The sequence below is a fragment of the Mustela nivalis genome (assembly GCF_964662115.1).
Source record: "Mustela nivalis genome assembly, chromosome: 17".
Taxonomy (NCBI): domain Eukaryota; kingdom Metazoa; phylum Chordata; class Mammalia; order Carnivora; family Mustelidae; genus Mustela; species Mustela nivalis.
Genome location: NC_139036.1, coordinates 11,984,582 through 11,998,588, shown reverse-complemented (window position 1 = coordinate 11,998,588; position 14,007 = coordinate 11,984,582). Strand labels below are relative to the sequence as shown.

At 51.0% G+C, this 14,007-nt stretch overlaps 1 protein-coding gene across 5 annotated transcripts in view; it reads right to left on the bottom strand.

Annotated features, from left to right (window-relative positions):
* Positions 1-14,007, bottom strand: part of TRPV1 (transient receptor potential cation channel subfamily V member 1) — a 44,281-nt gene that overhangs the window by 23,198 nt on the left and 7,076 nt on the right. For 2 of the 5 annotated variants that reach the window (XM_082705834.1, XM_082705836.1), the window contains exons 2-7: positions 3,569-3,888; positions 2,630-2,796; positions 2,401-2,553; positions 1,781-1,921; positions 1,349-1,647; positions 640-819 (exon numbers count right to left, since the gene is read on the bottom strand). In XM_082705834.1, the coding sequence (XP_082561960.1) occupies positions 640-819; positions 1,349-1,647; positions 1,781-1,921; positions 2,401-2,553; positions 2,630-2,796; positions 3,569-3,855 (1,227 nt within the window). In that variant the 5' untranslated portion in view covers positions 3,856-3,888. The other 3 variants (XM_082705835.1, XM_082705833.1, XM_082705837.1) reach the window with 3 other exon arrangements.

The window sequence follows — 14,007 nt, the reverse complement described above, 5'->3', positions numbered from 1 at the left end:
GTCCTCCAATGGGCATTTACTCCCCATCCCTACTATGGAACACTATGCAGCCGGAGTTTTTCTGAAGGAAGCAGGCCCATATGTACTGATATAAAATGATCTACAAGACACACCATTAAATGAAAAAACTGTTCTACATTTCATATGGTATGATCCCATTTATGTAAATAAAATGAAACCACACATTCTTATATGGTATAAAAAGAGGATTCTTGGGGCGCCTGGGTGGCTCAGTGGTTTGAGCCTCTGCCTTTGGCTTGGGTCATAGTCTCAGGGTCCTGGGATTGAGCCCCACATCGGGCTCTCTGCTCGGCGGGGAGCCTGCTTCCCCCTCTCTCTCTCTGCCTGCCTCTCTCAAGCGTGCTTGTGATCTCTGTCTGTCAAATAAATAAAATCTTCAAAAAGAAGAGGACTCTTTTTGTTTATCTGAAATATTTGTTTTTTTATAGAAAAATTAGCTTACATTATTTGTATGATGAAGGAAAACATCCAGTGGGAATAAATGGGGAGATGAGGCATCAGGGCCTAGGCCCCAAGCAGTGGGTTTTCCAGGCAAAGCTGGATGGGAGCTAGGACAAGGGCTGGGGTGCAGTGAGGCCAGAAGCCCGCCCTGCCCAGGCCCCACCCAGGCCCACTCACAGGGGTCTCACTGCTGCTGTAGGCGATCACCTCCAGCACTGAGTTCTTCTCACAAGTGTCAATGCAGGACAGGTCGTAGAGCGAGGAGTGCACGGGCCCATACGCCCATTCCGTGAACTTCCTGGACAGATGCCTGCACTCGGGCTCCTGGATCTCCCTCTGGAGAATATAGGCCAAGACCTGCCACAGGGATATAAGAGCTTATGAGAGACCAGCCTGGAGCCCCCCACCAGACACATCCCCACTACACCCCCAGCTCTACCTCAATGATAAGTCTGCTTCCTAGCCCCATTGGTGACCAAAACCAGCCCCAGGAAAGCGCTCACTTCTATCCAAGCAGCCTCCTGACCAACCTGTCCACTTACTCAGATGTCAGCTGCAGCCACATCAGACCCATGGTGGAGGATCACACCTGGTCACATCCATTTCGCCCTTGGCTCAACCTACCCCCATGCCCAGGTGCCAGCACCTCACTCCGACTCCATGTTTGGTTGGTGCTGCTCAGAGGTGGAAATCAGAAAAGGACAGGTGTGGTGCCTGGTTTCTGCTTAGCATCTCACATTCCTCTGGTTTCCTCTAATAGCCCCTAGTGCCACAGCAGCAGGGCTCTGCAGGGTGGTGATCCCAGGTATGCAGCAATGTAGGTGCTTCCCTCCCACAGCACCCTCAAAAGTCATACCCCAGCTCAGCCACGAAGCCTGCCCCCTACCCCAATTTTCCCAGTCCTGGCAGCCAGAGCCAGTGGTGTCAGCCCCTTCTTGTTGGTGAGCTCCTCCAGCTTCAGTGTTGGGTGGAGCTTGGCCCCCAGGATCAGAATCTCATTGTACATGCTTGTCACAAACTTGGTGTTGTCTGCTGTGTTGTCGGCCACCTCTACCAGCGCATGCAGCACTGTGTTGCCCACGGAGTCCCTCGCGCTGATGTCCGCTGGCTGCCAAGAGTTCTGCAGCAGGAACTTCACGATGCCCAGCTGGTTGGTGCATGCAGCCAAAGAGAGGGGCAGCTCACCTGTGGCCAACACAGGCATATGATGGGCCTCAGGAATAGAGTAGCATGGTCCCTAGACCACCCAGCCTCCAAATCCCACTGTCTCCACCCCAAACCTCCCCTTAGCAATTGTCAAAAAGCCACATGTCCCTACCAAAGTAAAAGCCAGGCCGCCCTTTGGTTTTCTTAAAGAAGTCCCCGTTGGCTGCAGCCTGGACGTCTGCCCCATTCTCCACCAGGAGGGTCACTAGTGCCATGTTCCGCCTCTCGATGGCAATGTGCAGGGCCGTCTGGCCTGTGGAGATGGGTGCTGTTGGGTTTGTACTCACAGTCCTGTGCTTGGGCAGGTACAAGAGGAAGACCTGGGCAAAAAATGCCAGATGACTCCCCCGCAAAACAGGAGAGCTAGACAGAATACCCAAAGGGGACCCAGGGAGTCCCCTTGGCAGAAGCAGAGACCCACAGGGGAATACCAGACTGGGAACTAGAGTCGTCAAAGCTGCCCAACATCAAGGAACAGTAGCAGAGACAGTAGTCATGGCTTCTGGAGGCAAAGAACACCAAGTCCACAGAGGGAAGGAGGGGACTATCAGCACCAGGAGAAATCAAGTCCAGCAGGCAGGGGAGGCAAGGACCCCCTGGGCTCGGGAGATGCCACCTCAGTGGCTGGTATAGGGAGCAAGGAGCCGAGAGGCTTGCCCAGGCACAACAATGCCTGCTGGCTCCAGATGTGCTGGTGGACAGAGCCATGCCAGACCCCATCCCCCTCCTCACCCTTGTAGTAGCTGTCTGTGTAGCTGGCATTGACCAACTCCTTCAGGCTGTCCGTCTGCCGGGCAATCTCCAAGAGCAAGGGGATGGTGTCATTCTGTCCCTCGTGCAGGTTGAGCATGGCTTTCAGCAGACAGGTCTTCCCTGTCTCTGGGTCTGCAAGACAAAGGGAGGATCAGAGCTGGGCACAGTGGCCGGGGCCCCTCCCAGGAAGCCGGCTCCCCAGGGCCACCTTTGAACTCGCTGTCCATCAGGTGCTTCTTGCTCCTCTGCAGGAAGAGCAGCAGGCTCTGCAGCTCCTCACAGTTATTCTGAGCGACGGCTTCAAAGATCTTCCTGCGATCGTAAAGCTTGAGGCTCTTCTCAGATCCGGCAGTGACAGAATCCTGGGACAGCTGCCTGGGGGCCAGAAAACCCCTTCATCAAACTATTCTGACCAGGGAGCATGACAGAAGCCCAAGGTAAACCAAAAGGGAAAAAATACGTGATACAAAATCCATGCCTTAGTCCAGGTGACTGTCCAGGAAACTGATGTAACAAGGAACCGTGGGGGTGCAAATGCCCTCACTGCATCCCCAGCCTGCCAGTAGGCACCCTCTGGAAAGTCCTTCCTGCCACCACTTCCAATACCCAAGCCACTCACTTCTCCATTTGCTCAGGAGCTGGGGCTCTAGGGGCAGTGTCCTCCTGGAAGAGGCTGGAGATGGGGGTTTGAAGGGTTTAGATGGCCACTGCCAAGTGAAAAATATCCCTATACTGGCCTGGGAGTTAGCTAGTCTATGAGCCCTCCCTGACCTGCCTTGGTGGAGACACTTGGTGGGCTCCTCACTAGAATGGTTCTGCCCTCTCTGTCTGAAAGCCTCCCGACTTTGAGCTTTTCTACTTAAAGTCTAAATCTTTGGGACTGGTGAGCACTGAGGACTGGACACCTGGAAATCAGCCAGCAGCTAAGATCAGCGTATACACCAGCACCCATGACCATGTGTCCCAAAACTGCTGAGGGCAGATGTTGGACCACATGACTTCTGAAGGGTCCCCAGCTCCCTGGCTCTGTGACCCACAGCCCAGAAGCTTAGAGCACCACGTGGTATCTCCATAGCTAGGGCCTCAGCCAGAGGAGCCAGCTCAGCTCCTGGTGAAGAAGGGGGTCCATGCTCCAGATACAGCTTACCTGGCACATGTGGGGCCATCCTCGTGCCTCTGGATGATGACAATGGGGTTGACTGTGATGGCTGGGCAAGAGGCTAGCTGGCCTTCTTCATAAGAGCAATCCATAGGTGAAGCCTCCTCTGAGTCACACTTCCCAAAAAGCCGGCTGCGGCTCTTAGCCGTGGGGAAGAAGTGGGGCTTGGCTGGAGCTGACCTGGAATTAGGGTCTCCATCCAGGGGGTCTGGGCAGCAGTCCTCTTGGGATGGGTCCTCAGCCTTCCCTGAATCTGAGCTCCCCCATTTCTTCATCCTTGCCAGATCCTTCGTGGCCTAAGAGACAGCCTGCAGGCAGCCACCAAGATGAGGTTTGTTCCCAGCTCAAGGACAGCATGATTCTAGCCCATATCTGCCCTCCTTGCAAAAGCCCCTATGAAGCAGCACACCCCAGAGGTCCAATAGCTGTCGGCACTAGCCCCCTAGAACTGAAGCTTCCGGAGGTGCTGTGCCTCCTACCCTAGGCATGAACTGGCCTAGTAGCCCCATGGGCATGGGGCTCAGGGGTGAATGGGTCCCCCGCTCGGAGCCATCAGGCTCTGAAGGTCTTGAATGTATTGCTCTCCTCTCTGAACCTCAGGTGCCTCTTCTGCAAAGTAGAATGTTAACCACTGCTCTGCCTCCCTCCAAGATCAAAGTAAGGGAACGATGGGAGTGGCTGTCATTGACTGCGCATTCAGGAGAGAACAAGGTGCTGGGGATGGCTCAACCCTGAAAAGCAGGGCAGGCTGTATCTTCACGAACAAGGTGAGCAGCATGTCCCTGTCACCACCATACTCCCAGGTCTTTGCTCTTTGACCCGGTTGGCTGCAACTGTTGAGTTTGTAGATTTTTTGCACTTTTGGTCATTTCTGTGAAATTGGCATATTTCAAGCATCCCTGAACTTGGAAATTTTAAATTATTCAGGGCTGGTTCAGGTCTTCTGGCACATATGGCTGTGAACTTGTTTTGATACTGCTTTCCATTCACTCTCTAACCTCCTCTCCCATGCTTTGCTCCATCCAAGCAGGAAATCCCCACTGTCTAATACCCAGGGCTCTCCCATATCTCAGGGCCTCCACCTGGGGTGCTTTTTCCCTTCTCCTCCTTTTGCCCAAATCCTACCACCTTTAAGATGCCAACTCCCCTTGGTGTCCAGCACGGATGCTGCCTCCGCCACACCCCCAAGCTCTGTGCTGGCCATGCACCCCTCCCTGCTCCAGAGTGGCCCAGTTGGTTGTCTACCATCCTTCAGTCTAGCAATTTCTATCTGGTACTGCCTTATCTCCCCCATAACCTGTGACCTCCTCTTGAGCAGGGAGCTTGCCTGATCCCCCACCCCCTTATGAAAAAACGCTGGGCTGGTCTCTGTGGAGGACATGAAAGAGATCAGATACAGCCCTTTTTGTTCCCATTTGCATAGAAATTGAGATTCATATTCCAGCAGTGGCTGGATTCCAGAAAATAGCCACTGAAGGAAAGGGAGGTGCCCCCTAGGCCTGCATTTTCAAGTGCAAGTTCAGAGAGTGAACACTCAGAGCACATTGCTGGGCCTTGGCAATAAATCAGCTACCATCTGATGCCCAGATCCTTGGAGGAAGAAAATGAGGTTGCCTCACCTCTCTGCATCCTGTAAGACAGATCCATCTTCCCTCCTGCCTGTTGTTCCTCCTTCAGGAGGGACCGAGTCTTTCTCTGGGTCATCCATTAAATGGAAACCCTGCAGCAGGAAGTGTCCTGGCCACAGAGAATCCCACTCCTGACCACTCACCCATTTGTTCATTCCATCACTCAACACCTATGTACAGAATCCCACTGGGAACCCAGGCCCCTGCTGGGGGGCACAGAGAGTGCTCAGGCCCCAAGTGAGACAGAACCTAGGTGCTGGCTGGGGCAGGGCTATCGCAGGAGGGGCCAGGGTACTGAAGGAGGCTTCAGGGAGGAAGTGACAGAGGATCTGGGCTCAGAAGAAGAGCAGGGTTAGTCTGGAACTGGGGGAGACGATGCAGATCCCAGACTAGCTGATAGAGAGGAAGCCAGTGGGACTGGAAGGCAGGCAGCAGGGTCAGAACCAGATGGCTGCTTCCTTGGATGTCAAGGAACAGGATGTGGACATTATTGTGTGGATGGTAGGAAGCCACGAGAAGCTTCAGAAGCATGAAGACTGGCATTCTTCTATACTTTCAAAAGGTAACTTCCTGTTCAGGACTGTTCATACTGTGGGGAGCCTGTCACCTTTAAAAGGCACAGGAGGCTAGGAAGAATGAGAATAACTGACATGCTTGAGCATGTGCTATGCAAAGGTGGGTGCTGTTTGAACACCTCACATGCACTCACTTCATTTTCACTTGTCTGAGAAGTAAGCGTGTGACAGATGAGGAGATGCACACACAGTGGTTCCCTGAAGCCACACAGGCAGTGGAGGGAGCCGGATCTGATATGCAGCAGCCTGGCTCTCAAGCGTCTCCAGCACTCCACCACCTCTCTGAAGGCTCGAGGCTCTTCTCAGGCATCAGACTCAGCCCCAGATCTCATCCTAGAGTGGGGGGCTGATCAGATCAGGGTTCCCCAGCCCTGGGGCCAATCATGCAGGGACAACACCCTTCCCCATCAGAAGCCCCAACCTGTAGAACCTTCCTGCTCAAACAAGTATCCCAGGAAACTCAAAGCCCAAAATGAAGTATGAGTAAGATCCAGGCCATATGCCAGGCGTGGCTCTCCCAGGGCTATCCCCTTGGATAGGCCTGGCCACAAAACCAAAAATAAACGTACTTCCTGACTCACAGCTCTTAACACTCCGATAAGAGCACCCATTAGCAGGAGCGTCCACAAAATCGTTCTGCGACGTTCCTTTTTGCCTCTTCCTCTGACTGGTCCAAATCTAATCAAACCCAAGAAACCTGAAGCAGCCTACACAGTAACATCATTCAGTAGGTCAAGAAACCCCAAGTCTGCTCCACATGCCCCACACCTGATTCCCTACCAGAAGCCAAGCTTCTTCAAGAGCAGAGGGAAGGACAGGGACTAAGAAGCTATTTGTTTTGGGCTGTGGGGTAGACAGAGACAGGAAAGCCTGCCACTGCCAGGCCTGGGTGTGTCTAGTACATGAGTCCCATGGCAATGCACCTGTCACAGTTGAATGTTCTGCAGTGATGGAGTATTTCCAACCATGTCTTAGGGTATTTGATGGAGACAGTGGTTCTGATTTCTATAAGATTCATAAACACCAGTCTGGACTAAAGGATAGTCTTGGAAAAAATGACCCTGCTCAGCAAAAACTTAACTTGGCCTCTGGGCCTTCCTCAACTCCAGAGCCAAGGAGGACACTGGCCACCACCTAGGAGAAGCCTCCCTTTTCTCCCCAATCCAGACGAGACATACTGAGGTGCAGCTCTTCTGCTCCCTCTCTGCTCAAAGTATCTGTCTGTCTCTGGCCTCCCCGCAGGCTCTTAGGAGCTGGCCCAGGACCTAGCCCATACCTCTCTTGCCTTCTTGGCCTACCTGAGTATTTCCTAAAGAGGAATAGAGACCTGAGGGGCTACCCAACCTATGAATGAAGAGCCAGAGGAAATCTACCCGAAACACAGTGACTGGAGCCTGGACAAGAACCCAGAGCTCCTGTCTCCCAGCCCAGAACCCCCTTAGTACAGAGAGGGCAATGTGCTGAAACCTCCACCCACAAACCACTGGCCTCTGCAGGACCCATGGCCTCTTTGCTCCAGGATGAGGGTCCAGGATGACTCAGGTACAAATGATACACATTGACCATGGCAACCTCCCCCATCACCTGCCACGTGTTTATGATTAGCCACAGTAAATGCTCTATATGCATCCCCACACATCACTTATGCACCCCCACGACCTTTGAGGCAGTCACTGTGGTTATCCCATGTTCAGATGGGGTAACTGAGGTGCTAAGAGGCTAGTTGAACTGTTTATAATCACACAACGGGACAGAGGCAAAGCCTGGCTTCTGACAGCTCACTATGCCATTCTAAAAACTAACATCGACACTGGCCATCAAACAACAAAAAGGACTCACCGGCTAGATGCAGGCACAGCTCAGACACAGCAGGTACCAGGGAGCTCCGAGGCTATTGTTAATTGAAGGGAGAGCTGGAATGGTGTGGGGAGGAAAGCTGCCTCCCTGACTCTGTGAGGGTCCTTGGCCCCTCCCCAGGTCGCGGTTGCTCTGCACTGGTCAGGATGAGCTGTGGGTACGCTCTGGCACTCAAGGAAAACGTTTCCAGCAATGGCAGCAGCTGCTGTTGCCGTGGCTGATTCCCAGAGGATCCCAGAGCTTTTCCCATCATTTTTGCCCTTTTTCAGAAACCACTTAGCTGCTGCCCCGCCTCCCACCATGCCAGGGGCTGCAGTGCACTTAGCCACAACACAGCCCAGAACCAGCCAGGGCTGTGACCTCAGCTCACAAGGAAGAGAAGGGCACTGCTCAGGCCTCCCAAACCCACTACCCTTACAGACAGCATGGTCCAGGGGAAAAAAAAAAAAAAAAACACGAATTCACTTTTACAACCAGAAATGTCAAACCCAGCACCATGTAGAGGATGGAAATGATCATGTCACCCATCATACAGTCCCGGCTTGACATCTATGGACCTGGTTTTGAATGCCATCTTTGCCACTAGCTGTGTGTGACCTTGGATGGGTCCTTGCCTCTCTCAGGCCTCTCATTCCCTATGGAACCGTGGTATAGGGATTGAGGTGGGAGGCTTCTGGGTCTGCCAGGTCCCAGATTCATTCAGCTGGGATTGCTCATGGAACCATAGAACACAGGAAATTATTTTGTCTACTTCCTTGTTTCTCTAAGTATGATCCTAAATGCGCAGGAGAAAAGTTAATACAGTAAGGCTTAATTCCCTCCCAGAATATTACTGACAAAAGCTGCCAGGTCCTTCTGAGTATGCATTCAGTCTGCAGCCCAAAATGTCCTGCAGAACCCAACCTAGCAGCTGCCCATAGGAACCCTACATACCTCCACAAACCACAGGCCCTACACAGCCTGAAATGAGCAGCCACATGCCAAAAGCCCCATCATAGCCCTACTTGGAGTAGCTCACAAGGTTGAGCCTTAAGTCAAAAGAACAGAGTGCAGACACTGCAAGGGCTTTGGATGCCATTGGACAGTTTAGAGAGAGGCTGTGCAAACTCATTCTTCCAGGCCCCCCAACACCGTGGGCAGTGGCAGGGCAGAGATGGCCAGACTCATTCCACACGTGAGAAGTCCGTGCAGTTAGCTGACTGCCCAGGTCATGCTGTTGGTCTGGGTATGGAAGCCAGGCCCATCTCAACATGCCATACCATGCCCCCTGCTTGGACACCTTCTTAGCTGTGTGCCCTTCCATACGTGCCACTTTAGCTGCAATTAAAATGAACCTTTGAATTCATCCCTTTTCTGAAATTTTGGTAAAATCCATAGAACAGGAAAAATATCATTTTAGCCATTTTAAGCATACAATTCAGGAGCATGAAGTACATTCAAAATGTGGGGCAGCCATTACCACCATCCATTTCCAAAACTGTTTTCACCTTACAAAGCTGAATCTCTATACCCATTAAACACTAAATCCCAACTGCTCCCCTCCCACAGCCTCTGGAAATCAGTCTACATTCTGTGTATGAATTGGATTACTCTAAAATTGTCATGTAAGTGGAATCACGCCGTATTTATCTTCTTGTGACCAGCTTATTTCACTTACCATAACGTTCTCAAGATTCATCCCTGTTGTAGCAAATCGCATATCTCCTCCCTTTGTAAGGCTGAATAATAATCCATCATATGTTTATACTGCATTTTATTTAGCCATTCATCTCTCAATGGACACTTGGGTTGCTTCCAACCTTTAACTGTAGGATGAACTATGCTGCTGTGAACCAGGGTGTACAAATACCTCTTTGAGTCACAGCCTCCAATTCTTTTAGGTTTCAATTCCAGAAGTGAGATTGCTGGATCATGGAATTCATTCTTCATTATACATAACTATCTGTTACCTATATATGAAAAACTCCCCAGTAGTGACCTCTCAGCCTACAAGTTCTCTGAGTCACTGTTCCTTCTAACCAAATGTGTGGGCCAGAGGTGCTGTGGGGAACCCCTTGGTATGGAGACAGGCCTATGCTATCTTAGGGACAGGCTCGGGCTCACCAGGGCCAGGTCTCAGACATGGGCAGCCCTGGGGAACAGGTGGGAGACATCTGAGAAAGGCGCCGAGACAACTGGCCAGCTCAGGGGCAAAGTCCAAGAAAGGGGCAGGTTGCACTTCTCCACCAGAACCGTCCCCTTGGCTGAGGTGATGTCTGCCTCCGGTGAGGACAATATACATCACTAAATGTGTCCCCTTGTAACAGAGCCATTGGGTGCTGACAATATCTCCCGGAGTCTGCATGGTACCCTGCATACCGTGAGGGCCACAGGGGAAATGTGGCCCTTCTCATCCTTCTCTGACTGCTTTTTCTCAACACACAGGACCTTACGACTGACACTTCTAACTTCTTACCCCTTTCTGAGACTCCACTCCTCCAAGGACCCATCTGACTTTCCCAAGCCAGGGACTCCCTCATGCAGGGGTCCAACCCTCCCCTCACCCCTGAGCTCCATCCCTACCTCCTGGAATCTCCAGATGAAGACCACAAATCCCTTCTACTCAGCACATCCAAGCAGACTCCTCTGCCCTTCACAGTCCCCCCTCCTAATGTTTCTGCCTATAGAGACACCAACTTTCTTGTGGTCACCAAGCCTGATATACTCTGTCATTTCAAGCCTCTCCTTCTCTGTCCTATCTGGGCTACATTTCCATAGCTCACATCTATCCTTCTCTGTAACTAGCAGCTACTTCCTGTCACCTAAGGCTCCAGAGATACCTTCCTTCCCTGGCCAAGCACCCCGATTTACCACGTCCCAATCCCAGTCCTGGAACATCCTCCTGACTACGTAACAAAGCCTTATCCTTCAGCCTGGTACCCTGAGCCCACAGCCTCGGTCCCCTCTCCCACTGACAGCCCCTCCTGTCACCCGGACACATCTCCTTCCTAGTCACACCAACTGCACCTGCCTCCATGCTCTTCCCCTGCCCTTCTTCGGCCCAATATGCTTGCACTGTGCATCCACTTAACACGTCTTTAAGGCCCAGGTGTCAGGTGAGACCTGTGATTACTGAGACTATCATTCAACTCCCACATCCTCCAAAAAGCCTATCAAGGGCCTAGTCTAAGTACTCACCTCTAAACTCTTACAGAAATCTCAGCATATGCCTTCCTGTAAAACTGGTGCTTGTGATCACAATGACAATAACAGCAGGAGATCCTTATTAAACCCATGCAGTGTGCATGGGGTAAACACTTTGAACATTAACTCATCAGACTCTCACAGTTTCAGGAGGATTTTGTCCCCAGTTTATGGATCAGGAAATGAAGTGCAGACAGGCTGTGTAACCTGCCCAAGGACAGGGACAGCCATACCAGTCTTGTCTGAAGTTTCCTAAAGCTTGTATTGAGTTTTAACATCTCTGATGTTTGTGTCTTATTTCACAGACTTTAATGGCTTCAGGATGACAGGGCTCTCGCCCCCTCAATCTTCCCCTCAATTTTCCTTCTCTAAGCCTAGTTCCATGCCTTACCCAGGGTAGCACACTGTATTTATTGGCATTATTTGATCTAAGCAAATCTGCACTGAGTGGTTCTAGTAAAACTCATGAAATGGTGGCACAGACACCGCCTTAGAGGTGAGCACTGCGGTCATCAGCCTAGTTTTCTGGGTCATAATGGGCAACAACTCCCCTCCCCCCAGCTTCCATAATTCTTTAAGGAAGGCAGCTATGCTCACCACTATACCACCAAGGCCCGCTCCATAATTCTTTAAGGGTGTTCTTGGATCTATGTAATGATGTACCCATTAAAATTCTTTCTAAGTAGATCATGTCTAAATGATGCATTTTGGGAGGGGGCACCTACTCCAAGCTCAGGTCTGATGAGGATAGAGCAGTCGAGGAAAGTACTAAAGGATACACCAGCCAGTGTGTGGGCCAAGTCGGCTGGAACCCACGTCACAATGGCTGTTCTTCTAGAGTTACCACCAGGGGGCACATTGACTTAAACTGAGCCCTTGACTCTGATGAGAGAATCCTCATTTCTTTTCTTCATCCATCTGGGTCCTGGATTTGAAGCCAGACTTACTGGTACAGCTAGAGACCAGCACACTCTCCTGTGCTGAAAATGCCTGATTACCAAAACTGTCAGCCTGGCATTTCTGGGAGGAACCAGGTGGGAACCTGTACCTATACCCCACCCAAGGACAGTGCCAACTCTACTAGTCTTGTCTTGTCTTGAGCTTTCTAAATTTTGTGTTGACATTTCACTTCCCTGATCTTTGTGTCTTGCCTCCCAGATTTTATTTTTATTTTTTTAAGATTTTATTTATTTATTTGACAGAGAGAGACAGAGAAATCACAAGTAGGCAGAGAGGCAGGTAGAGAAAGAGGGGGAAGCAAAGCAGAGAGCCTGATGCAGGGCTCAATCCCAGGACCCTGAGATCATGACCTGAGCCCAAAAGCAGAGGCTTAACCCACTGAGCCTCTCAGGCGCCCCGCCTCCCAGATTTTAAATGGCTTCAGAGATCCCAGATGCAGATGGCAAACAGCAAGCCTGGAAGAAAATGACTTTCCTTTCTGCCTTTGGTCTGTGTATTAGCATCACTGGGTACCCAGGTGAGTCAGTTTCTGAGGAGGGCAGAGCTCTTCGAGGGGTGTCAGCGTACTCCAGAAGTGGGTGGAGCAGCCACCTAAGCCAGGGCAGGATAAGGCATCCACTCAGTGCCCTGCTCTGCAGAGCTGGGACCCAGGATGGGGACTGGGAACAAAAGGGAGAAGAGATGGGAGGGTCGGGAGCATGGGCAGAAAATGGAGGCGGGAGAGGAGGTCCAGTTGTGCTAGATGCCCACTGCATAAATTTGGGCTGACAGCCAAAGCTCTGGGCCTGCTTCCTCCATCCACAAAATGGGCAAAAGCATCTGCCCTACCTGCTTTACAGGGCTTTTCTGAGGATTAAAAAGGATACTGGGCGTCAATAGTCTCTGAGCTGGTAAAGCTCTGGACAGGCATGGGGGATTATGGTTCTCATCCTCATTATTTCAAATGAGAACCGCATCTGCTGACTGTTGAGCTATATCCGGCCATTAGCTCGAGGTTCTGACTAATTGTTTTTTAATGAAAAAAGAACAAGATTTGCTTAATGTTTCATGACTCACACAGTGAGTATCTCTAAACCCAGAATCTCTCAATTTCAAAGACGTGATCTGTCCATCTAACTGTGGCTGAGACAAGAGGTCAGAGGCAAACTGCCCTCTTTCCTGAGACCACTGGGCACTAGCAAACCCACAGCAATTGAGTAGGGTGAATAAGATGGTCTCTGCCCTAAAGGAGGCCAGGATGCATGAGGAGGAAGACCTGCTAGGCTCTCTCTGATGCTTTACTTGGTGGGGAGCCCTGTAATAGGCACAAGCCAGAGGCCAACAGGCCATGCCATCAGCAAACACTGAGAGCTGTCCTAGATGCCAGTTGCGATTATAATCCAGGGACAAATATAGGGCCAGAGAGACTGTAGCAGGAAGATGGCATTTGAGCTGGGCCTTGGACAAGGAATAATGTTCCACCCTAGAAGAGGACATTCCAAACATAGGCATCAGCCTAAGATGGAGGAGGAGGACAGGGAAGAGAACAGCTTAAAAGGAACCCTTCCCTCAAACAGCTTTCAGTGCAGTTGAGAAGAAAAATAGAGAACATGAAAACCATATAAGCATAATATGGATCTAGTCAGAGTCAAGAGCCAAAAGAAGGGTATGTGTGGCAGTCTCTGCCTCCAGGTTGGTTCGGGCCACCTTCTCTCATGGGCTGCTTTCTAGGCCCCTCCAGTTAGGCTCCTGCCTTCTTCAACACCCATTCTCCAATCTAGAGTCTGCACACTGGCAGTTATACTCCTAAAGCCCCCAGGAAGCCTGTCCTCCATTCCACTGCCCGCAGGAGAAAGTCCAAACCCCTTCATCTGGCATCCAAGATCCTTCACAGTTTGGCCAACATTTCCAGTCACAAGCCCTATCATACACTTTCATATGCCCTATGACCAAGTTACACCAGACAATTCCTCACAGCCTGCTTGCTCATGGAAGTCTTTCATGTCAATACATTTGCTCTCTCAGCCTAGAACGCCAAAGAAAGTGGGCTCTGGGGTTGCATCCTAGAGCTGTGACCTTAGGTAGGTTACTTACCGTTTTTGAGTCTCAGTTTCTTCATCTGAGCAATGAAGATAATAGTACCTATCTTTTAGGATCACCATAAAGATCAACAGGTCCAAACAAGTGGAGCTTAGATTAGCTCCTAGTACAAAGCAGGTACTCAAAAAATGTTAACTCTTTGTTG